Raw genomic sequence first — 26088 nt, 5'->3', positions numbered from 1 at the left:
AAGGGAATTGATTTTGCCACTTTCATTTTTGTTAATGTCACTTCACTTCTCTGACAAAACAAATCATTATATATAGACACAAATGGGTGTGACATTAACAAAAAGGGAAAAAAAAAAGTAATAAATTTACTTATGTTTAAGAGAGAAAAGTAAAAGTACTATTACTTATGTTCGCTGTGTTTGGTTGGCCTTTTTGAGAGTAACTTTCAACTCTCGACACAGTTTTCAATAAATCTTTCTCTCTATCTCTCTCTACTCATTACCACTCCAACTCTCAAAAATAACTTTCTAAAAGCTCAACCAAACAAAGTGGTTGTATCCCAGCCATTAAATCAATGTGATTGAATCCAAGCCATTTAGATCAACGTGAATGGATCAAAAAAGAAAACATTTGTTGGTATTGAATCAAAATTCCTCTCAGATCTAAACCCAACCACCCACCACCGACTTCTCAATCTCTCTCTCTCTCTCTCCCTCTCCGTCGAGCACCCAGTGACAGAGTCACTCTTCTCCCTCTCTCTCTCCACGTACCCACACCCACCTATAACCACCGCCCCCCAAATTCCACAAATCCACAACCCAATCGATCACCGCCGGTGCCCCCGTTCTCTCTCGTCCATCTTCATCTTCTCCAATCACAGTAGAGGAAATGCAGCCATTTCCGTCACTTAATGGATCTGCGCTAAAATGGAACCTTCGGTTCGGCTATGGCGGAGAAACCCAACCCCAAACGACGCCCACGAAGCCGGCGCCTGTCCGGCCTCCACCGTTGCCGCCGTCGAACCTACTCTTTCTCATGTGAGTTCTTTCAAATCTAGCATTCGATTTTTTTAGTAAATACTCATATTTCCCCCATGATTTCTGCACAATCTTAGAAGAGAGTGAGAAATAGAGTAAAAAACAGAGTGAGAGATATATAGCACACCTCATTGAATCCGTAGAGGATTATTATTCAGATTTCTGTAGATTCTTTCATTACTCTCCTGACCAAACAGATTCTGTTTGGGGAAGGCGAACAAAATCCAGCCATGATTTTACCAAAGCAACCCCACACAAAAACCCAAACCGAAAACTGAAGTAAGCAAAAAAGGACATGGAAGGAAAACATTGAAAGTCCAAAAACCCATTAAAGTAAAAGTAAAAGTAAAATAACCAAGGTCTGCACACCCAAACACCAATCGGAGGCTGCAAAACTACCAAACAATCCTCAGCAACACTACCCAACCATACACACTCACGGCATGCACACAAGGGTATTTGGGTACTTCAACAAAATGGCTTCGTCCGTCCTTCCAAACATGCCAATCCACTTTAAGGAAAGCAAGAAGGGATGAGAGAAAAGCCACCCAACCCCACGTCTCTCTTGTTAATGATATGTAGTCCCACATTGCTTGGGAGTGGAATGGACGATCACTTAATAACATTCGGGACCTCTCCACTCATTGCCAATTGGTGTTTTGAGATGGACATAAAGTTACCACAGGGAGGCGATGGCCCTTCGTGAAGGAAGTTCTCAAACATAGATGAACGCGATCCTTCAGGATCTTCTAATAGCTAAGGCGATAAATCTAGACTAGACTACATGAGCACACTTGAGCAACAAAGTCAAGACATGTACACAAGTATATCAAAATATGATATAATAGCTAAATATACCTGAAAGTCGAAGAAAGCTATAGAAGCTGCAGAATTCAACATTCATATGCTTCTGTATATACAAAAATATCAGAAATACTCCTCTATCTTCCCAACCGAAATTTGAAGTAATTATGTCACCTTCACCCAATAGAATCTATCCTTCCTTTTAGTCTCACACATTAAAACTATGAACTTTTGAGCTAGCCCAAGTGGTTGCATGCTTGTTCCAAATTCATTTAGTCTTAGCTTCAACTCTTCTAACTCCCACTACCTAACTAGCATTTCTTGCATTTCCTCCGGGAAAAAAAAAAGATGTAGCATTATCCAAGGCACTGGAAACTTTCAAATTTACCGACCGCTATTGAGTATTGACTCTGTGCTAGATATGGAGGGAACAGAAGACTTCACAATGGATGACGGAAATGACATGACAAATTCAGAAGATGCTTCATTACGAAGACCTATTGTACCAAAACTTGTGCTGTTATGAATTATCTCCAGCAACAGGACATCTTCATCAAGGTATTGCATCACTTGCTTAATGCTAGGTCTTGTCGTTGCATCGGACTTTGAGCAAAGCAGGCCTAGTTTCAATACCAACTCCATTTCCACCTCCAAATAATCTCCTCCCAATCTAGGATCACTTGTCTCTAGAATCACTCCCTCTTTCCATTTCTCGAAAACCCAATCAACCAAAACCACCTCGTCAGGCGACTGTTGTAGTTGTATGGGCTTCCTTCCGCAAGCTACTTCAAGTATGAATGCACCGAAAGAAAACACATCAGTGCTTGTGGTTGCCTTTCCGGTTCTAGAAAGCTCTAGTGCAAGGTAGCCAATTGTCCCCACCACATGTTTGGAGGTTTGCTCCATGATCGTATAATCTAGCAAGACCGAAATCCCGTAGCCTTCCATTTAGATCAGAGTCCAATAGAACATTACTAGCCTTCATGTCTCTGTGAAGAACAACTTGGTCCCATTCTTCATGTAGATACAGAAGGGCGGATGCTACTCTGATGATGATAGGCCTGTCAATGGACCTGAAACGATCCGAATCCGATAACGTCGATCTGATAATCCGAATCCGATAATCCAAATACTGATCGGATTGAATTTGGATCGGATCGGATTAAATCCGTTATAAGTCCGATCCAAACTTTATTTTTTTATTCTTTAAAAAAAAAATGTCTAAGAAGTTTTTTTTTTATTTTAAAATTTTTATTTAAACTTGTATTTTTATTTAAAATTTCTTTTTTGGGAAAATAATTTTTTTTGCTGAAAATTTTGAAGTAAAATAGTTTTCAGATCGGATTCGGATTTTTGGATCAGATCCGATTTTTTCGGATTCGGATTACCACTATCGGATTCGAGTCTTATTGGATTCGGATAGGATTCGAGTCTTATCGGATTCGGATCGAATCCGGTTCATTGACAAGCCTTGATGATGATACAATAACGTTGTGCCCAGTTGAGGATTGGCTTTTCATTGCTAAATAGGAACTTGTCAAAGATTCTGTTGGCATATAATCATAGACCAAGACCAGCTCTCCGTTCCGCCGGCTATGGCCAAGGTGCTACACCAAGTTCCGGTGCCTTAGCCTTCCCATGCTAGCGATTTCGGCCACAAACTCCTTCATCCCTTGTTTTGAATCATGGGAGACATTCTTGACTGCAACTTGTTCCTTTGAAGATTGAAGTATTCCTCTATAAACCTTTCCGAAACCCCCTGCTCCAAGAAGCTCTTCGTCCATGAAACCTCTGGTAGCTTTGAAGAGATCCTTATAGGAAAACCTATGAGGGCCATATTCCCTCTCCCAATCTTCACGTGTTTCTTCATACTTTTTCCTCTTAACACGTAAAATGTCCCTGCAATTTTGATAGTCAGCCCAATGACTACTATTGTCGCTGACACTGTAATTCCTTAACCAGGTTTTTTTTGACGAGGAAGTGAAGGAAGCTGTGAAATTTCGAGGCCCTGTGCTTTCCCACTTTTATTGAAGCTCCAACCAAGAACATAGTGGTTCCCTGTAACTAATCCCGTAGAAGCAGAGAAACCAACATGCATGGAATTCAACAAAATTGAAGAAAGATTGATGTGTGTTGACAGAAGAGACACATCTGGTTTGGGGCTTGTAATAGGAGCTAGTGTAACATTGAGTACATTCTTAAACCCATCATACTTCTATCCAAACGTGCATTGGATTCCCAGTTACAAGCTGCAAGCTCTGATTTTTTCGTTCCATATTGGAGTTATACGTGACGGTAGCAGATACATTTGAAAATAAGCTGTTAATATCAATTCCAACATGGTTATCATTTGTGTCATTGAATTCAAGATTTGTGAGGGTATCGAGCTCCATTGCCAAAAGATGGTTGGAAGGGATCCCATTGGTAGAAGTATTGAAGAGCCCAAAATGCTGGTTTCCTACGGCTTGGGTGAAGTCTGTGGATGGGGAGATCGCAAAGGCCATTCCACAACAACTGAGATTTGTTATCTCAGGAACAATGGCAAACACAAAATGGGTGGAAAACTCCCTGGATCATGCGTTGCAGACTGGATTGGTATAGTAAAGTGAAAACTAAGATTTGTGAAGTACAGTAAATAGTTGGGGTAAAATCAATTTTAATCATTAACTTGTGGGCAAAATAGTAATGAAAACAATGAACACTAAACTGATTTATTAATTAAATGCAAAACCGAATGAAACGCTGGGAAAATTAAACAACTAACAAAATCAATAAATTTACAGAAACTAAATTGATCAAAAATATAGACTGTAAATGAATCAAGATAAGCAAACCGAAGTCTGTGGCGTCTGCCTCAGCGGTTTCACAGTAGCAGTTACACCACACTGTACTCCAACCAGGTTGGAAGCAAGCCAAAGCCCAAACCATCAAGCTTCTAGATAGTACTCCCTCCGTCCCTTTTTTAAAATCCAGTATTTCATTTTGGGCTGTTCCTTAATAAGTGTCCATTTTTGTAAAATTAGTGGGTAAAAGTTTGTACTTTTTTCCATTATGCCCCTAAAAGTAGATCCCATTTTGAAAAAGTTAGTAAGTAAAAATGTAATGATAATGTCTCTATAGATGGTAAGTAGGGAAATTGGAGGTAAAAGTTGATGTGAACGGTGTAATGATGATGTTTTCTTAATAAGTTGGAGTTACGAAGCGAAACACTTAAAAATGGACAGAGGGAGTAGTAGAATAAAGATAATGGACATTTCAGAGTAAAAATCAAAGACAGATTGTCCTTTCGTTTGTTTAAGATCTCGAATATCCATTTTAAGCTTGTATTTTCTTGCAAAGTAGTAAGTTTGAACACAACGCTAAATCCCGAACTTGTTTTGCAGTCTCAAATTTTCGTAGTTGCATTCTAATAGAGACACTAACAGAGTTTGCAACCCAGGTAATGATTTTACTGTTATCCATATCCCATTCATCCACTTTTCAAAGGCATCATCCCTGTGATCATTCAATTTTATTGGATTCGTTTTCTTACCAATGACTGTAATTGAGACCAGCGAATTTGACGGAGATGTTTTAAACAATATCAGATGAGGCCTTATTCGTCGGAAAAGACTAATGGAAACAGATATCAGAGCTAGGATGCAAGAGTTATACTAATTACCGGGTCTAGACATGTCAAAGAGGGCTTATCAAGGAAAACCGATGTAGTACTCAGAAGTGAGTCAGAACTAATCAACCTACCGAGATTGGCTTGCACTAGAACAAGAGACAATCAGGAGAGGAAGACAACATACAAAACAATGGGCTTTGATACCATGTAAATTACAAATTATCGATATATTTTTATGAATAATTTTTTTTATAAGTGCAATATCAATATCGATTACTTATTGAACTCTATAATCCAATCTAGAGTACAATGATAGGACAGGAACGTGATCCTTCAGGATCTTCTAATTGCTAAGGCAATAAATCTAGACTAGCCTACATGAGCACACTTGAGCAACAAAGTCAAGACATGCACACAGGTATATCAAAATATGATATATAGCTAAATACCTCAAAGTCAATAGTAGCTATCCTTCTTTAGTGTCACACATTCAACTAGTCCCTCCGTCCCATTTCGTTGTGTCTGTTTCCTTTTTCGGACGTCTCGAAAGGTCTATAACTCTTAATTTATAATATTTTATATATTCAATATGGATCTTGTTTGATAAATTTTAATTAATTTTTTTAAACAAAGTTTTTTAAATGATAAAAAATATTATATATTATAGATTGTGAGATATAAATAATTTTTTGTGAGGTGCCAAAAGGGAAATAGGCACAACAACAAAGTGGGACGGAGAGAGTATGAAGTGGCAAGCTAGCGAAGTAGTTGCATGCTTGTTCCAAATTCATCTAGTCTTAGGTTCAACTCTTGTAAGTTCTAACTCCCACTAACAAACTAGCATTTCTTGCCTTTCTCCAAAAAAAACACCATGATCTAGCATTATCCATTTATTCTGGAAAAAAACACCAAGATCTTGCTGATGTAGGCCGAGACCCGCGAGGTTAGGATAGTCTCGGGATGCCACTCAATTGGGGGTAGCGGTTGTCATTCGACGCTTCTAATCACGGATGTCACTCAATGCGACCATGCCACCCACTTGATTTTGGAGGAATCACTCACTCCAAGCAAGACGCACTTGCACAATAATTCAATAAGCAACTCAAAACTCCTTTTCATTCATGGCTAAAGCCTTCAATAGATATCTTGAACATCCCTCCTAGAATAGGAATAAAAGCAATTACATTTTCAAGACTCTAAATAAACGGTAAACAAGACTTTGACTCCAAACTACTAGGATGACTCGTAGAGAAAAGAAAAGACAGCCAGACTCACGGAAAATGATAGAAAGATTCATAAAAGAAATACAAAAATAACTAGACTCTTTGACCAGAAGCTAAAAAGTTTTCTTAGCATAATAATAATACGTTATTTCCCATAAGCATTAATATGCACTTGCATCACTAGCATTATCCAAGGCACTGGAAACTTTCAAACTTACCGACCGCTACTGAGTAATGACTCTGTGCTAGCTACAGAGGGAGCAGAAGACTTCACAATTGGTGATGGACATGACATAACAAAATCAGAATATGCTTCATTACCAAGACCAGTTGTACCGATACTTGTGCTATTGTGAATTATCTCTGGCAATAGGGCATCTCCACCAAGGTATTGCATCACTTGCCGCATGCTAGGTCTTGTCACTGCATCGGACTTTGAGCAAAGCAGGCCTAGTTTCAAAACCAACTCCATTTCCTCCTCCAAATAATCTTCTCCCAATCTAGGATCACTTGTCTTGAGAATCGCTCCCTCTTTCCATTTCTCGAAAACCCAATCAACCAAAACCACCTCATCAGGGGACTGTTGTGGCTGTATGGGCCTCCTTCCGCAAGCTACTTCAAGTAGGAATGCACCGAAAGAAAACACATCAGTGCTTGTGGTTGCCTTTCCGGTTCTACAAAGCTCTGGTGCAAGGTAACCAATTGTCCCCACCATATGGGTAGTTTGGAGGTTTACTCCATGATCGTATAATCTAGCAAGGCCGAAATCCCCTAGCCTTCCGTTTAGTTTAGAGTCCAATAGAACATTACTAGCCTTCACATCTCTGTGAAGAACAACTTGGTCCCATTCTTCATGCAAATACAGAAGGGCAGATGCTACTCCTCTGATGATAAGATAACGTTGTGCCCAGTCGAGGATTGGCCTTTCATTGTTAAATAGGAACTTGTCAAGGCTTCCATTGGGCATATAATCATAGACCAAGAGTAGCTCTCCCTTCCGCCGGCTATAGCCAAGGAGCTGCACCAAGTTCATGTGCCTTAGCCTTCCCAGGCTTACAATTTCGGCCACGAACTCCCTCATCCCTTGTTTTGAATCATGGGAGACTTTCTTGATTGCAACTTGTTCCTTTGAAGATTTATGTACTCCTCTATAAACCTTCCCAAAACCTCCTGCTCCAAGAAGCTCTTCGTCTATGAAACCTATGGTAGCTTTGATGAGATCCTTATAGGAAAACCTATGAGGGCCATATTCCCTCTCCCAATCTTCACGTACTTCTTGATACTTTTTCCTCCACAACACATAAAATGTCCATGCAATTGTGATAGTTAGCCCAATGACTACTATTGTCACTGACACTATAATTCCTAGACCGGGTCTTCTTTGATGAGGAAGTGAAGGAAGCTTTGAAATTTCGAGGCCCTGCGCTTTCCCACTTTTATTGAAGCTCCAACCAAGAATATAGTTGTTCCCTGTAGCTATTCCCGTAGCAGCGGAGAAACCAACATACATGGAATCCAACAGAATTGAAGAAAGATTGATGTGTGTTGACAAAAGAGACTGATCTGGTTTTGGGCTTGTAATAGGAGCTAGTGTAACATTGAGTACATTCTCAGACCCATCATAATCTATCCAAACGTGCATTGGACTCCCACTTATAAGCTGCAAGCTCCGATTTATTCATTCCCTATTGGAGTAATACATGACGGTAGCAGATACTTCTGATACTAAGCTGTTAATATCAATTCCAACATGGTTATCATTTGTTTCATTGAATTCAGGAGTTGTTAAGGTATCGAGCTCAATTGCCAATAGATGGTTGGAAGGGAGCCCATTGGTAGAAGTATTGAAGAGCCCCAAATACTGGGTTCCTAGGGCGTGGGTGAAGTCCGTAGATGGTGAGATCGCAAAGGCCATTCCACAACAACTAGCATTTGTTATCTTAGGAACAATGGCAAACACAAAATGGGTGGAAAATGAAAGATCTTGGTCTAACCTGGACGAAGATGTATCAAATCTTATTGGAACCTGTTGGAAAGCATGACCGACTTGTTGCTTTGAACTGTTGGTTAGGTGCAAAAGACCATTGGATTGGATTTTTGCAACCCCATCAAGGTGAATAGGGGCTCCGTTGAAGCCATTGTACACGAATTTGTTTTCATCTACAGCCATGGCTAGGGGACTCAGGCAAAAAAATAAAAGTATCAGAAAATAAACTGATACTGGTGTGGAAGTCATTTTGCCAATTTTGGGAAGAGCTTCTTGCTGCAGCAGTGGATGGTTAGTTTTGTTAGGAGATAGATTCTTCTTTGTTTATAACGGGGATTTGGGGAGTCAACAACCTTGCATAGAAGGCAGCAAGTCAACTAAAGAAACCAAAGTTTGTGAGTCATTGACAATAACTTCACTGTGATTCCAATGTATTAGTCACCATGTCATTCTCCTCATAGTTATCCTTTGATAGAGAATGGAAGACCACACAAACAAACCATAAGTTAAATTTGATATGCAACATACGACTAAAATCTCATTTAAATTTGATACACAGTGAAAAGCTGTTGTGAATCATGGATGTACAAAATTGGGGAACTCTGCAAGTCTTTATGCTGTGCTTTCTTTATGGGTTTTGATTTATTATTCTTACGTGTGGCCGTGTGTACTTTTGGGTCGGATTTCTTTCACAACCACATTATCGGAGCTCAATATAAATGATCTATGTCATGTGAGTCATGTCCCTTGCAAATTTTATTTTTTCTAGTATCACATGATGTATTTTCTTGGACTCTATTGTTATTCTGAAAGAGTTTCAAGGTTCCGTTTTACTTGATTTAGAGAGGCGGCTTGTGGAAAAAAAAAAGACAGCTTTTTGTGGCCATGGATATTTTTCCATGACAGTATATAAGCACTTGACAAAGCACTACAAACACAGCAGTGAATAGACAGACCAAAGGAATGTGAGATATCATAATAAGACATGAAGATTTTTCCCAAACAATTGTCATGGTACTGAAAACAGCTTTGCTAGAGGTACATATGCATAGGTACGTACATTGCTTATATGAGCATTTTTCACCCATCTCGGGTCCCAAAAAATTGATCCGAGCCGTTCATTTTGTTCAAAATGGGTTGTTTAGGGTCCTTTTAGAAAATAAACTCTATTTGAAATCGGTAAAGGCATATATGAAACATTAAACTTTTCTTCACAAACAAAGCCTGAATTATGAAGCAAGGTTAGATGTTTTGAAAACATGTTTACCGACGTTGGATTGAGTTTATTTTGTTTTAGGAACCCTAAATAATCCATTTTGAATAAAATAAGCGGCTCGGATCAATTTTTTGGGACCCGATATTGGTCCAAAACGCGTATGTACGCGATGTATGTACCTATGCGTATGTACTCAATAGACTTTTCCGTAGTGAAAATGAGAGAGAGCTTAATTAGGTCTTGAAGACTTTTCCAAGAGAAAGGTCACGCACCAAGAAATATACAGAATTTCGACCATCGAGATTCAACTTATATTTTTGAGTTATCCCTGAAAATAAAATAATGTGGACTAGATTCATTCCTTGACTTATGTTTGCGTCAATATTTTGCATACGTGCGTGTGCGAGAGAGAGGGGAACAATTTTTTGGAGGGTCTGAGACGTGAACAAACCGGAAGGAAGGGAGGGGGGGCGGGGTGGTGGGGATGGGTGTGGTGTGGGTGCTCTTGCAACGCGACCACAAGTAGTGGTCCACAAGAAGGCTGCGTTTTTCTATGAGGGAAACGACGCACAATCAACCCCAAGGCCAACCCACAACAACCTCCAATTAAAGGGCAAAATTGAAAAAATCAGACAAAAAATGACAATCTCTTTTACTTTAAAAGAAATAAAGGTGAGGATAATAAAATCAAAATCAGTTAACTGAGATGGGCTTGCACTAGAACAAGAGAAGACACCAAACGAAACAATGGGCTCTGATACAACGTAAATTGCAAAATATCAATCTTTTTTTATTAGCATATCATCTAGTCTTAGGTTCAACTCTTCTAATTCCCACTAACAAACATACATTTCTTGCCTTTCCTCAAAAAAAAAAAAAAAAACATGATCTAGCATTATGCAAGGCACCGGAAACTTTCAAATTTACCGACCGCAAGTGATTATTGACTCTGTGCTAGATATGGAGATAGCAGAAGACATCAAAATGGATGACGGAAATGGCATTACAAATTCAGATGATGCTTCATTACCAAGACCTGTTGTGTCACGAATTATCTCCGGCAACAGGACACCTCCATCAAGGTATTGCATCACTTGCCGCATGCTAGGTCTTGTCGCTGCGTCGGGCTTTGAGCAAAGGAGGCCTAGTTTCAAAACCAACTCCATTTCCTCCTCCAAATAATCTCCTCCCAATCTAGGATCACTTGTATCGAGAATCGCTCCCTCTTTCAATTTCTCGGAAACCCAATCAACTAAAACCACCTTGTCAGGGGACTGTTGTGGCTGTATGGGCCTCCTTCCACAAGCTACTTCGAGTAGGAATGCACGGAAAGAAAACACATCAGTGCTTGTGGTTGCCTTTCCGGTTCTACAAAGCTCTGGTGCAAGGTAACCAATTGTCCCCACCATTTGGGTAGTTTCGAGGTTTGCTCCATGATCGTATAATCTAGCAAGACTGAAATCCCCTAGCCTTCCGTTTAGTTCAGAGTCCAATAGAACATTACTAGCCTTCACGTCTCTGTGAAGAACAACTTGGTCCCATTCTTCGTGCAGATACAGAAGGGTGGATGCTACTCCTCTGATGATACGATAACGTTGTGCCCAATTGAGGATTGGCCTTTCGTTGCTAAACAGGAACTTGTCAAGGCTTCCGTTGGGCATATAATCATAGACCAAGAGGAGCTCTCCCTTCTGTTGGCTATAGCCAAGGAGCTGCACCAAGTTCCTATGCCTTAGCCTTCCCATGCTAGCGATTTCGGCCACAAACTCCTTCATCCCTTGTTTTGAATCATGGGAGACTTTCTTAACTGCAACTTGTTCCTTCGAAGAGGGAATTACTCCTCTATAAACCTTTCTGAAACCTCCTGCTTCAAGAAGCTCTTCGTCTATGAAACCTCTGGTAGCTTTGAAGAGATCCTTATAGGAAAACCTACGAGGGCCATATTCCCTTTCCCAATCTCCACGTAATTCTTTGTACTTTTTCCTCCTCAACACTTAAAATGTCCCTGCAATTGTGATAGTCAGCTCAATGACTACTATTGTCACTAACACTGTAATTCCTCGACCTGTAATTCCTAGACTGTGTTTTCTGTGATAAGGAAGTGGAGGAAGCTTTGAAATTTTGAGGCCCTGTGCTTTCCCACTTTTATTGAAACTCCAACCAAGAACATAGTGATTCCCTGTAAGCAATGCCGTAGAAGCGGAGAAACCAACATGCATGGAATTCAACAAAATTGAACAAAGATTGATGTGTGTTGACAGAAGAGACACATTTGGTTTTGGGCTCATAATAGGAGCTATTGTAACATTGAGTACATTCTTAGACCCATCATACTCTATCCAAACTTGCATTGGACTCCCACTTATAAGCAGCAAGCTCTGATTTATTCGTTCCCTATTGGAGTAATGGTGGTGGTGGTGATGGAGTGATAGGGGAGTGGTGGTGGTGGTGGTGATGTAGTGGTGGTGGTGGAGGAGTGGTGGTGAAGTAGTGGTGGTGGTGGTGGTGGTGGGAGTCATGGTGGTGGTGGTAGTGGTGGTGGTGGTGGTGGTTGTGGTGGTGGTATGGTGATTAAATGCAAGTATACAAGAATTCAGCAAAAATTAAGTAGCTCAAAGCTACTTAATTTTTTTTAACTTTTTAGCCTACATTTTAAGTAGCACTTAATTTGTTAAGCAATGTATAATATCGTTATCAAACCTACTGAATTACTTATTATTTAATTGATTCAATTTTAAGTGCTGAATTTTAGGTTATCAAACAAGCCCTAAGTGATGACCGGTTAGAGAGGGTGCCCTTTTTTTAAATTAAAAAATAGAACGGTTAAGATTAGATTATCTCAAATCCAAGGGAATATATAGAAGGTGCGTACGGTACACACTTATTAAGGGATGTGTACCATAGGTCTACCCTTTTCTTGGACTTGATTGTTATTCTGAAAAGAGTGTTTCAAAGGTTCCGTTTTACTTGACTTAGAGAGAGGCGGCTTGTGGAAAAAAAAAAAGACAGCTTCTTGTGGCCATGGATATTTTTCCATTACAGTAAGCACTTGACAAGGCAGTACAAACACAGCACTGAATAGACAGACCAATGGAATCTCGTGGGTAGAATGCATGTGAGATATCTTAATGAGAAAAACTTATTCACCGTGAGTAAGTTTTTATGGAGCGTGATCTCGGCCATCCGTCTCGGCTTCGGACCGTCCAAAGCCGAAACTGACGCACGAGGGTGAGCGGCTCGGTGAATGGGATGTTTACGGAGGCTCCGTGAATAAGTTTCTCTCTATCTTCACAAGACATGAAGATTTTTCCCAAACAATTGTCATGGTACTGAAAGCGAGAGATAGCTTAATAAGGTCTTGATGAAGACTTTACCAAGAGAAAGTGGTCACCCACCAAAAAATATACAGAATTTCGACCATCGAATTCAACTTATTTTTTTGACTTATGTTCCAGTGCGCCCTTGACTTATGTTTGCTAGTCTTAAATTATGTTCTAACATGCATAAAACTATTTCCATCATTAACTAGTGCTTTTCGTCAATATTTTTGAAAATTTTAGATCACATTTGAACGGCCGCTGGTCCCGCATCTTTTCCTCTCTAGGGATGATAAACTAGCCAAACGAGCCAAGCAGGTATTTGATCATGTTTGGTTTGAAAATTTAATGAGTTTTAAAAATATGTTCGAGCTAATTAACTTGTTTATGAGACAAGCTGATCTCAAACGAGTTTTAATCAAGCCAAACACTAGTGAAATTAGAGTAGCTTGTATTTTTTACACAATAATCCAAACAAGCCAAATAGTAGCTTGTTCAAGCTTGGTTTGAAATCTTAAGGAACTTAAAAAAAAAATGTTTAATCTTTGTTTGTTTATGCAACCAACCAATTTTGAACAAGCTTTTAACGATCAAACGCGAGTTCAAACTCAAGTAGCTTGTTTCGTCCAGCAGCCCTATTCCTTTTCCTCTTTCTCTCTCTCTAAAACCTAACGAGTTGGATTACCTCTCCCTCTCCCTCTTCCTCTGCGTGTGTGTGTGTGTGTGTGTGTGTGTGTGTGTGAGAGAGAGAGAGAGAGAGAGAGAGAGAGAGAGAGAGAGAGAGAGAGAGAGAGACGAACAAATTTTTGGAGGGTCTGAGAGTCTGAGACGGGACCAAACCGGAAAACACCAAACGAAACGATGGGCTCCGATACCATGTAAATTGCAGAATATCAAACTTTTTTTACAAATAATTTTTTTTTATAAGTGCAATATCAATCACTTGTATTGAACTCTATAATCCAATTTTTAGTACAATGATAGGATAGGAACACAATCGTTCAGGTTCTTGTAATAGCTAAAGCAATAAATCTAGACTTAGACTACATGAGCTGATGAGCACACTTAAGCAAACAAAGTGAAGACATGTACACAAGTATATCAAATTTATGATATAATAGCTAAATACCTGAATGTCAAAGAAAGATATAGAAGCTGAAGAATTTAACAACCGAAATTTGAAGTACTTATGTCTCATTCACCCAATAGAAGCTATCCTTCGTTTTAGTCTCACACATTCAAACTGATGAACTTTCGAGCTAGTCCAAGTGGTTGCATAGTTCTTCCAAATTCATCGAGTCTTAGGTTCAAATATTCTAACTCACACTAACAGACTAACATTTCTTGCATTTCCTCTAGGAAAAAAAAAAACAGAACATGATCTAGCATTATCCAAGGCACTGGAAACTTTCAAATTTACCGACCAGTAGTGAGTATTGACTCTGTGCTAGATATGGAGTAAGCAGAAGACTTCACAATGGATGAAGGAAAGGACATGACAAATTCTGATGATGCTTCATTGCCAAGACCTATTGTACCAATACTTGTTCTGTCATGAATTATCTCCGGCAACAGGACATCTCCATCAAGGTATTGCATCACTTGCCGCATGCTAGGTCTTGTCGCTGCATCAGACTTTGAGCAAAGCAGGCCTAGTTTCAAAACCAACTCCATTTCTTCCTCCATATAATCTCCTCCCAATCTAGGATCACTTGTCTCGAGTATCGCTCCCTCTTTCAATTTTTCGAAAACCCAATCAACCAAAACCTCCTCGTCAGGCGACTGTTGTGGCTCTATGGGCCTCCTTCCACAAGCTACTTCCAGTATGAATGCACCGAAAGCAAACACGTCAGTGCTTGTCGTTGCCTTTCCGTTTCTTGAAAGCTCTGGTGCAAGATACCCAATTGTCCCCACCACATGGGTAGCTTCGATGGTTGCTCCATGATCGTATAATCTAGCAAGACCGAAATCCCCTAGCCTTCCATTTAGATCAGCGTCCAATAGAACATTACTAGCCTTCACATCTCTGTGAAGAACAACTTGGTCCCATTCTTCATGCAAATACAGAAGGGCGGATGCTACTCCTCTGATGATACAATAACGTTGTGCCCAGTCGAGGATTGGCTTTTCATTGCTAAATAGGAACTTGTCAAGGCTTCCGTTAGGCATATAATCATAGACCAAGAGCAGCTCTCTCTTCCGCCGGCTATAGCCAAGGAGCTGCACCAAGTTCCTGTGCCTTAACCTTCCAATGCTAGCAATTTCAGCCACAAACTCCTTCATCCCTTGTTTTGAATCATGGGAGACTTTCTTGACTGCAACTTGTTCCTTCGAAGAGGGAAGTATTCCTCTATAAACCTTACCGAAACCTCCAGCTCCAAGAAGTTCTTCGTCTATGAAACCTCTGGTAGCTTTGAAGAGATCCTTATAGGAAAACCTATGAGGGCCATATTCCCTTTCCCAATCTTCACATATTTCTTCATACTTTTTCCTCCTCAACACGTAAAATATGCCTCCAATTGTGATAGTCAGCCCAATGACTACTATTGTCACTGACATTGTAATTCCTAGACCTACAGATCCTAGACCGGGTTTTCTTCGATGAGGAAGTGGAGGAAGCTTTGAAATTTCTAGGCCCTGTGCTTTCCCACTTTTATTGAAGCTCCAACCAAGAATATAGTGGTTCCCTGTAAGTAATCCTGTAGAAGCGGAGAAACCAACATACATGGAATCCAACAGAATTGAAGAAAGATTTATGTGTGTTGACAGAAGAGACTGATCTGGTTTTGGGCTTCTAATAGGAGCTAGTGTAACATTGAGTACATTCTCATACCCATCATACTCTATCCAAACGTGCATTGGACTCCCACTTACAAGCTGCAAGCTCCGATTTATTCGTTCCCAATTGGAGTAATACGTTACGGTAGCAGATGCATTTGATACTAAGCTGTTAACATCAATTCCAACATGGTTATCATTTGTATCATTGAATTCAGGATTCATTTGGGTATCGAACTCAATTGCCAACAGATGGTTGGAAGTGAGTCCATTGTTAGAAGAATTGAGGAGCCCAAGATACTGGCTTCCTACGGCATGGGTGAAGTCCATAGATGGTGAGATGACAAAGGCCATTCCATTCCAACTAAGATTTGTCATCTCAGGAACGATGGCAAACACAAAATGGGTGGAAAATGAATGATCTTGCTGTAACGTGGATGAAGATGTATCGAATCCTATAGGATGCTGGTAGAAAGCACGACCGATTTGACGCCTTGAAGTGTTGGTTAGCTGCAAAAGGCCATTGGAATGGATTTTTGCAGCCCCATCAAGGTGAATACGGGTTTCGTTGAAGCCATTGTACACGAACTGGTTTTCTTCTACCGCCATGGCTAGGGGATTCAAGCAAACATATACAAATATCAGAAAAAAAACTGATATGGGTGTGGAAGTCATTTACCGATGTTGGGAAGAGCTTTTTGCTTGCAGCAAAATGGATGCTTAGTTCTTGGTTGGAGATAGATTCTTCTTTGTGTATTAAACATCAGGGTCTCCTTCCAAGGGTAAAACAGGGATATGAGGAGTCAACACCTTTGCATAGAGGGCAGCAGGTCAGCTAAAGAAAACAAAGTTCGTGACTGGACGATAATGACTTCACTGTCAACAGACTCAACACTGTTGCATAGTGGGCAGCAAATATCCTTTGCTAGAGAATGGAAATGGAAGACCACACCAAAAAACCATAAGTTAAATGAAGACTACCAAAGGAACGAACCAGGATCATCTCCATTTCGTAGATGGGATTGGGATCACTTCTTGAGCAATGACTCAAATATAGGATTTGTGAAGCCTGATTCAGTTTGGTTTGTCACTTTGCAAACTATGACAGGTTTTGACAACAGGGGCTCCAGAAATTGGTGAGGCAAAACCACAGGATGGACACTTCGCTTTTGCACAGCATACAAACTATACTCTCTTTTAAATTCGCTATATAGTAAAAAGCTGGTGTGAATCGTGGACGTAACCCAATTAGGCAACTCCTTAAGTCTTTATGCCGTGCTTTCTTCGCATGTTTTGATTGATTATTCTTTGTGTGGTTGTGTGTACTTTTGGGTGGGATTTCTAAAATAACCACAGTATCAGAGCTCCAAATAAATGGTTTGTTGCTGTCATGTGAATCATGTGCTTGCGATTTTTTGTTGCATCAGCACGTTATGTCTATTTTCTTGGACTCAATTGTGATGCTGAAAGAGTTAGCAAGTTTCGTTCAGGAATGGCTAACTAGATCATTTCTGACATTTCAGTGTGCTTTTAATGTTTCAACATGAAAATTTTGGGAAAAAGCTTATTGAAACAAAAAATAAAAGTTGCACCTGATTCTTCTTTTAAGGTTTCACTTTACTTGACTGAGAGAGAGGCACGTGGGAGAAAAAAGAGCTAGGTGTGTCCACCACATTAAATACTTGACACAGGCACTGCACCTACCATGATTCGGCTAAGTAATGACTTTGGGGATTTTTGAAATTTTTTTTGTCTTTATTTAAAATTTTTAAGTGTTTATTCGTTTTGCGAAAAAAATTTGTGAACTATTGAAACAATAGTCCACAAAAATTTGTTGTAAAATGAAAAACACGCAAGGACAAAACAAAAAAAGCCCAAAAATCTCAACAAAAAAAAAAAACCCTTAGTGAAACTTAGCTTTTACTTAGCAAAAGAAAAGATCTACTTGAAGACTTTTCCAAGAGAAAGGTCATGTACCAAGAATATACAGAATTGTGATGGAGATATCTTAACAGGACATGAAGATTTTTCCAAGACAGCTGTAATGGGACCTTCTTCTTTTTTCTTTTTTGGTACACTGGAAAATATGTAATGGGACCTTATGGTACTGAAAGACAGTTGATGTGAAAGGTGTATTCGTGGATCGCGAGGATTTCAAAAGTTTTTTAAATGGAATTCAATTGTTAAAGTTGTAATCCTTTGGGGTGTGCATCATCCGACTTCCTGTTGGATGATTTGGTTTCCTTTTCTCTTTTGAGTTGAGCTATTTTAGTCCTTAGCTTTTCCCCTCAATGTACCCCTTCGAGTTTAAATAAAATTTTCTTTTGCGGAGGAAAAAGAAGACAGTTGTAATGGGACCTTATGGTACTGAAAATGTGAGACAGCTTGATTAGTCTTGGGACAGTTGTAAGGGGACCTTATGGTACTGATCAAAATGTGGGACAGCTTTGATTAGTCTTGAAGACATTTCCAAGAGAAAGGTCGCATACCAAAAATATAGTACCAAACTTCGCCCATCCAATTCAGCTTATTTTTTTAAATATAAACCCGGAAAGTAAAATATTTGGAGCAATTGAAAGATCTTCTTTAATTTGGTGCAAAGAAATTGCAAAAATTTGCACAGAAGTAAATTACTTTGATGACACATTTTTTTTCCTAAGGTACACTTAAAAGGAACGGATGGAGTATTTTTTCCTCATCGATGCACAACCTTTAGTGTGAAAATTGGATTAAAAGAGTATGTCTGAATGATAGGTGAAGTTTTAAAGTTCTCTAATTTTTTATTTTTTTTATTAATATCAAGTGGAAAACCAATAGAGGGAAAGCGAATAGTAATGGCCAAGGTGGATTTTCATGAGATTTTCTAAATTTTTTTTAAAAAAAGGAGGATGTACCATGCATCATTCAAGTGTTCAACATATAGCAGATGAGAGAGGCTCCACACAATCTCAGCCGTCTGTTTCGGCAATTAATGGTCCGGATTTAAAAATGAACTCTTCTAGCGAAGAATTAAACTCTCCTAACGAATAGTTTTTCTAAAATCCAGACAATCCAAAACACTTTTGAACGAGCGCGATTGAGCGCCGTAAAATATATTCAAAAAAATTTATCTCATAGCAGATATATAAATTCTCCACTTGGATTAGTGGTCAAAGCTAAAACCTGCATCCATCCTCATCAAATATGACGATCCACTTATGTAGTAGACCGTATTATATCTGGGAGCACAAAAAATAATAAACTACTGGAGTATATTATGTTTAGTGATATTTATCCCTTATCGATGCACTAGTTAACCATTAATGTGAAAACTACACTAAAAGGGGAAGTGTTTTTGCTTTTAGTTGTCGTGAGTGGAAAGCAATAGAGGGAGAGTGAATACTATAATTTTTTCCAGGTGATATACATCGGGGGTTAGTAAGGGATGTTAGGGTTAGCACAGGGGATCCCACCCCTCGTGAGACTCAAACCTTGGTCACCATTGGGAGGAGGGAGATGAGTTACCAACTTCACTAGAAGTAATTCTCAGAGAGTGAATACTATTGGCCGAGGTGGATTTTTGTGGGAGTTTCTTATTGACGCAAGGAATTTATGATAGTTAGCGTATTGATCCAAACGAGATAAGCACTCGAATCCATGAGTAGTTCTTGAATCCACAAGAAGAGAGTAAACTCTGAGAATATTACTAAGCAAACAATAAGGTAACTTCTTAGAGTGGAAACCAAGCGGAACAATTGCTTGGAAACCAAAACTACAAGGAAAAGGGAATAATATCTTAAAAAAATAGAAAATAGGAAAATTAGAAACGTGCAACACATTTAGCACAAATAAGATTTCCTAATATTATTTCTGATTAAAATCCTAATTCTTGTAGACCAAGAAATATTTTTAAATAAATAGAAAAATAGAATAAAGATACATAAGTCTAAAGCTAAAAGGAAAATTCCTACTCAAGATCTAATTCTATAATCATAAAAGTAAGAATATAAAATCTTTCAAAAGCTTGTCCAACATCACTTATTTTTTGTTTAAAAACAGAGAATGTGTCGCGGATGACTCACGTGCTCAGTATCTGGTATAGATAGATTCGGCCACCATGAAAGAATTACAGGAGACACGGTGTGCTTGCGATGGAGAAAAAAAAAAATTTCAGCAAACTTCCTTTCTCATGGTAGGAATGTGTGGAAAATACTATCCTGGTCTATCCAGCAGAAGTAAACACAAGAATGATTACCCATGACTTGACTTGAAGCTTCTCAAGGGGAATCACCTTAGTAAAATAATTCTTTCAAAATATCATGCGCTCTAACTCTCTATCAGTGGCGACTCCAGAAATCGTGACAAATGGTGTCATTCTATAACTTCTTAACACCACTTCTAAGATCCATCATCACGTTTCTAGTCGGAATCTTCTGTTTCCCACCAGTCGAATCCTTCTTCGAAGCGTTCTTCCAAATCCATTTTGTCTTCTAGTTCCTGGAGTTAGGCTCTTATCTTTTCCAAGGCCATTCTTTCTTCTTGGAGGTCGGCTTTTTCCAAGAACAATCCTATTTTTTCTTCGAGTAAGGAAATTAGTTTCTCATATTCGAATAAGTCGCTTTGTTCCCCCGAAAGAGGTCGTAATAGAAATATAATATTTAGGACATCTCCACTTATTACTAATTGGTTTTGAAATAGATATTCCCTCCGTCCCAATTTAATTGTTCTTTTTGGGAGTTAGCGCCACTTTTTAATTGATTATATCTTGTAATTTATAATGTTTTAGGTGATTTCGAAAATATTGTATTATAGAACTAATTAAAATCTATCAAACATGATCTATATTCGATATGAAATTCATTACGGATTTAAAGATATAACCAGTTAAAATATAATGAGAGACAATTAAATTGGGACGGGAGGAGTATAAAGTTTTCACATGGTATTGGAGCACGGCCAATTCCACCCCATATTTAAAAAATAAATAAAAAAATTCACAATCCACGCCCCGTGATGACCGACCAACAAAAATGCTGCATGTGAGGGGGATGTTAAGTATATATCGCGGGATGTGAATTGTGAATTTTTTAAAATATGGAATGAAATGGGTCCCGCTTTGATATCATATGAAAACTTTAATTTAGACAGTCAATGATAGTTTATTCTTAGCTCACATATACTCGAATTCCAAAAGATAATTCAAGCTTCTAGAGAAAATACATCACTACGACATCGATTGATTTAACAGGTGCAAAATATCTTAAATCATTGATTATAAAGTTAGTGGTGGATGTGATACTCTAAATTTCTTTTCACTTGCTAAAAAAAATCTTAACTCTCTTTTAAGTAAATCTAGTTCTAATTGAAATCAGCAAATCTTTATTCTTCCATTAATTTAGAAATCGATTTCTAGAGTTGAACTAATTCTTGTCCACGTGGATCACCTTGCACATTTTAAGGGTTATTCATCTTGATTTTGACATGATGAGAGCCCCTGCCGTCAAACCCCGTTATAGTTTGCAAAGTGACAAACCAAACTGAATTAGGCTTCACAAATCCAACATGAGAATTATTGCTCACAAAGTGTCCTTAATCCATCTATGAAACGGAGATGATCCTGGTTTGTTCCTTAAGTAGTCTTCCTCTAACTTATGGTTTGTTTGTGTGGTGTTCCATTCTCTACCGAAGGATAATCATGAGGAGAATGACATGGCGACTGTTAACATTGGAATCACAGTGAAGTTATTCAGTCACAAACTTAGGTTTCTTTTGCTGACGTGCTGCCCTCTATGCAACGGTGTTAGACTCCCCAAATCCCCGTTTTACCCTTGGAAGGAGACCCTTATGTTTAATAACAAAGAAGAATTTATCTCCAACCAAGAACTAACCATCCATTGCTGCAAGCAAGAAGCTCTTCCTGAAATTGGTAAATGACTTCCACACCGGTATCAGTTTATTTTCTTATACTTTTATATGTTTGCTTGAACCCCCTAGCCATGGCTGTAGATGAAAACCAGTTTGCGTACAATGGCTTCAAGGGAGCCAATATTAGCCTTGATGGGGTTGCAAAAATCCATTCCAATGGTCTTTTGCAGCTAACCAATTTTTCAAAGCATCAAATCGGTCGTGCTTTCTACCAGCATCCTATAGGATTCAATGCATCTTCATCCACGTTACCACAAGCTCTTTCATTTTCCACCAATTTTGTGTTTGCCATTGTTCCTGAGATAGCTAATCTGAGAGCTCATGGAATAGCCTTCGCCATCTCACCATCTATGGATTTCAACCAAGCCTTAGGAAGCCAATATTTTGGGCTCCTCAATTTTTCTAACAATGGGCTCCCTTCCAACCATCTATTGGCAATTGAGTTCGATTCCATTTTAAATCCTGAATTCAATGATACAAATGATAACCATGTTGGAATTGATGTTAACAGCTTAGTATCAAATGTATCTGCTACCGTCATGTATTACTCCAACAAGGAACGGATAAACCAGAGCTTGCAACTTGTAAGCGGGAGTCCAATGCATGTTTGGATTGAGTATGATGGGTTTGAGAATGTACTCAATGTAACACTTGCTCCTCTTACAAGCCCCAAACCGGATCAGTCTCTCCTGTCAACATACATCAATCTTTCTTCAATTCTGTTGGATTCAATGTATGTTGGTTTCTCTGCTGCTACCGGAGCAGTTTCAGGGAACCACTATATTCTTGGTTGGAGCTTCAATAAAAGTGGGAAAGCACGGGGCCTAGAAACTTCAGAGCTTCCTTCACTTCCTCATCGAAGAAAACCCGGTCTAGGAATTACGGGTCTTGGAATTATAGTGTCAGTGACAATAGTAGTCATTGGGCTGACTATCACAATTGCAGGAACATTTTACGTGTTGAGGAGGAAAAAGTATGAAGAAATACGTGAAGAATGGGAAAGGGAATATGGCCCTCATAGGTTTTCCTATAAGGATCTCTTCAAAGCTACCAGAGGTTTCAAAGACGAAGAACTTCTTGGAGCAGGAGGTTTCGGCAAGGTTTACAGAGGAGTACTTCCCTCTTCGAAGGAACAAGTTGCAGTCAAGAAAGTCTCCAATGATTCAAAACAAGGGATGAAGGAGTTTGTAGCTGAAATTGCTAGCATGGGAAGGCTAAGGCATAGGAATTTGGTGCAGCTCCTCGGCTATAGCCGGCGGAAGGGAGAGCTGCTCTTGGTCTATGATTATATGCCTAATGGAAGCCTTGACAAGTTCTTATTTAGCAATGAAAAGCCAATCCTCGACTGGGTACACCGTAATCGTATCATTAGAGGAGTAGCATCCGCCCTTTTGTATCTGCATGAAGAATGGGACCAAGTTGTTCTTCACAGAGACGTGAAGGCTAGTAATGTTCTATTGGATGCTGATCTAAACGGAAGGCTAGGGGATTTTGGTCTTGCTAGATTATACGATCATGGAGCAAACTTCAAAACTACCCATGTGGTGGGGACAATTGGGTACCTTGCACCAGAGCTTTCTAGAAAAGGAAAGGCAACGCCAAGCACTGATGTGTTTGCTTTTGGTGCATTCATACTTGAAGTAGCTTGCGGAAGGAAGCCCATACAGCTACAACAGTCGCCTGACCAGGAGGTTTTGGTTGATTGGGTTTTTGAGAAATGGAAAGAGGGAGCGATTCTCGAGACAAGTGATCCTAGATTGGGAGGAGATTATTTGGAGGAGGAAATGGAGTTGGTTTTGAAACTAGGCCTGCTTTGCTCAATGTCTGATGCAGCGGCAAGACCCAGCATGCGGCAAGTGATGCAATACCTTGATGGAGATGTCCTGTTGCCAGAGATAATTCATGACAGCACAAGTTTTGGTACCATAGGTCTTGGTAATGAAGCATCATCAGAATTTGTCATGTCATTTCCGTCATCCGTTGTGAAGTCTTCTGCTCACTCCATATCTAGCACAGAGTCAATACTCACTACTGGTCGGTAAATTTGAAAGGTTCCAGTACCTTGGATAATGCTAGATTATTTTTTTTTCCCCTGGAGGAAATGCAAGAAATGTTAGTTTGTTAGTGTGAGTTAGAAAAGTTAAACCTTAAGACTAGATGAATTTGGAACAAGCATGCAACCACTTGGGCTAGCTCAGAAGTTCATAGTTTGAATGTGTGAGACTAAAAGAATGATAGCTGCTATTGGGTGAAGGAGACATAAGTACTTCAAATTTCGCTTAGGAAGATAGTATATACTGAAGCATATGAATGTTAAATTCTGCAGCTTCTATAGCTTTCTTTCTGTCTTTCAGGTATTTAGCTATATCATATTTTGATATACTTGTGTAGATGTCTGGACTTTGTTGCTCAAGTGTGCTCATGTAGTCTAGTCTAGAATTATTGCCTTAGCTATTAGAAGATCCTGAAGGATCATGTTCCTATCCTATCATTGTACTATAAATTGGAATATAGAGTTCAATACAAGTAAGTGATCGATATTGCACTTATAAAAAAAATTGTTCATAAAAAAAAGATTGATATTCTGCAATTACATGGTATCAGAGCCCATTGTTTCGTTTGGTGTCTTCCTCTCCTGATTGTCTCTTGTTCTAGTGCAAGTCAATCTCAGTTAGTTGATTGGTTCTGACTCACTTCTGAGTACTACTTTGGTTTACCTTGATAAGCCCTCTTTGATGTGTCTAGACCCGATAATCAGTATAACTCTTGCAGCCTTGCTTTGATATCTGTTTTCATTAGTCTTTTCCTACGAATATGGCTGCATCCAATATTATTTAAAACATCTCCGTCAAATTCCCTGGTCTTAATTACAGCCATTGGTCTCATCTCATGCGTAGTTTCCTGAAAGGAAAAGGCAAGTTGATGTATGTCACTGGTAAGAAAACGAATCCCATAAAATCGAATGATCAAAGGGATGATGCCTTTGAAAAGTTGATGAATGGGATATGGATAACTGTACAACCATTACCTGGATTGCAAACTCTGTTAGTGTCTTTATTAGAATGCAACTAGGTAAAATTGGGACTGCAAAACAAGTTCGGGATTTAACATTTTGTTCAAACTTACTTTGCAAGAAAATTCAGGCTTGAGATGGATATTCGAGATGTTAGACAAAAGAAAGGACATTCTGTCTCTGATTTTTTACTCTGTAATGTTCATTATCTTTATTCTACTACCCAAAAGCTTGATCGTATGGGCTTGGGTTTGCTTCCAACTCGGTTGGAGACTTGGAGTACAGTGTGGTGTGACTGCTCCTGTGAAACTGTTGAGGCAGACGCAAAGGATTTCGGTTTGCGTATCTTGATCCATTGGTTTATTTTTGTTCAATTTAGTTTGTGTAACTTTATTGATTTTGTTAGTTCTTTAATTTAGTTCGGGATTTAGCATTATCTTCGAACTTACAGCATTATCTTCGAACTTACTTTGCAAGAAAATACAGGCTTGACATGGATATTCGAGATCTTAAATTAAAGAAAGGACAGATTGTCTCTGATTTTTTCTCTGAAATGTCCATTATCTTTATTCTACTACCCCAAAGCTTGATGGTTTGGGCTTGGGTTTGCTTCCAACTCGGTTGGAGTACGGTGTGGTGTGACTGCTACTGTGAAACCGCTGAAGCAGATGCCACGGATTTCTGTTTGCGTATCTTGATCCTTTTACAGATTATTTTTGTTCAATTTAGTTTATGTAACTTTATTGATTTTGTTAGTTGTTTAATTTTCCCTACGTTTCATTCTGTTCTGCAAAGAAAAGCCTATCCTCAACTGGGCACAACGTTATAATAGTATTATCAGAGGAGTAGCTAGCATCCGCTCTTCTGTATCTGCACGAAGAATGGGAACAAGTTGTTCTTCACAGAGAAGTGAAAGCTAGTAATGTTCTATTGTACGCTGATCTAAACGGAAGGCTAGGGGATTTCGTTCTTGCTAGATTATACAATCATGGAGCAAAGCCAGAAACACAACAAAATCACTAGACATGCATCCACTGAGCAGGAAAATATGGACAATAAAGTTCCTGCAGGGTGAAATTAATATGAATGAAAACCAGCTTGTTGTTTTATTATCACTCTTACTGTTTCTGTAATGATATTGTAGGAGATCGAGTGCAACTTGAGCGGGTAGTTACACGCAGACTTGATGCTTTTTAGTTAATTCTGTAAAATGTGTTTGTGTACATTGGAATTCGAGATTACATTTCTAATCATTTTTCCTGTAGATTCAAAGTTTTGATTAACTTGGCACAAGCTTAACTCGTGGAACTCAGCTTCTATTGTTGCTTAATTGGCGATCCTGAAAAGGCTAGACATGGTTGGACTTCCAAAATTCTTAGTAAGCCTTTCTAGTTGCATTCAAAAGGGGTGATCTGGAATAAGGAAAGACACAAGGTGT

The 26088-nt window shown here is 39.1% G+C and overlaps 1 protein-coding gene and 3 pseudogenes across 2 annotated transcripts; 1 reads left to right on the top strand and 3 right to left on the bottom strand.

Moving 5' to 3' along the window:
- Window positions 1-834: 834 nt before the first annotated feature.
- Window positions 835-4106, bottom strand: LOC131316674 (L-type lectin-domain containing receptor kinase SIT2-like; annotated as a pseudogene).
- Window positions 4107-6352: 2246 nt separating this feature from the next.
- LOC131316557 (L-type lectin-domain containing receptor kinase SIT2-like) lies at window positions 6353-9271 on the bottom strand (annotated as a pseudogene).
- An 861-nt stretch (window positions 9272-10132) lies between these two features.
- Window positions 10133-17120, bottom strand: LOC131331827 (L-type lectin-domain containing receptor kinase IV.2-like; annotated as a pseudogene).
- Window positions 17121-21289: 4169 nt separating this feature from the next.
- LOC131316593 (L-type lectin-domain containing receptor kinase SIT2-like) lies at window positions 21290-24169 on the top strand. 2 transcript variants are annotated; one of them, XM_058346023.1, is made up of 2 exons: window positions 21290-21638; window positions 22583-24169. In XM_058346023.1, the coding sequence occupies exons 1-2, from the start codon at window positions 21422-21424 to the stop codon at window positions 23677-23679; spliced, it is 1314 nt and encodes a 437-aa protein (XP_058202006.1). In that variant the 5' UTR covers window positions 21290-21421; the 3' UTR covers window positions 23680-24169. The 2 variants fall into 2 exon arrangements, with proteins under 2 accessions (XP_058202006.1, XP_058201999.1); XM_058346016.1 differs by having other exon boundaries at window positions 21345-24169.
- The last annotated feature ends 1919 nt before the right edge of the window (window positions 24170-26088 follow it).

Source organism: Rhododendron vialii, chromosome 1a (assembly GCF_030253575.1).
Source record: "Rhododendron vialii isolate Sample 1 chromosome 1a, ASM3025357v1".
Taxonomy (NCBI): domain Eukaryota; kingdom Viridiplantae; phylum Streptophyta; class Magnoliopsida; order Ericales; family Ericaceae; genus Rhododendron; species Rhododendron vialii.
Note: the sequence above shows the minus strand (reverse complement) of the source record. Positions and strands in the feature narration are given on the sequence as shown.

Coding starts and splice junctions, on each gene's coding strand:
- LOC131316593 (XM_058346016.1), top strand. CDS start 21,643: ATGACTTCCACACCGGTATCAGTTTATTTTCTTATACTTTTATATGTT.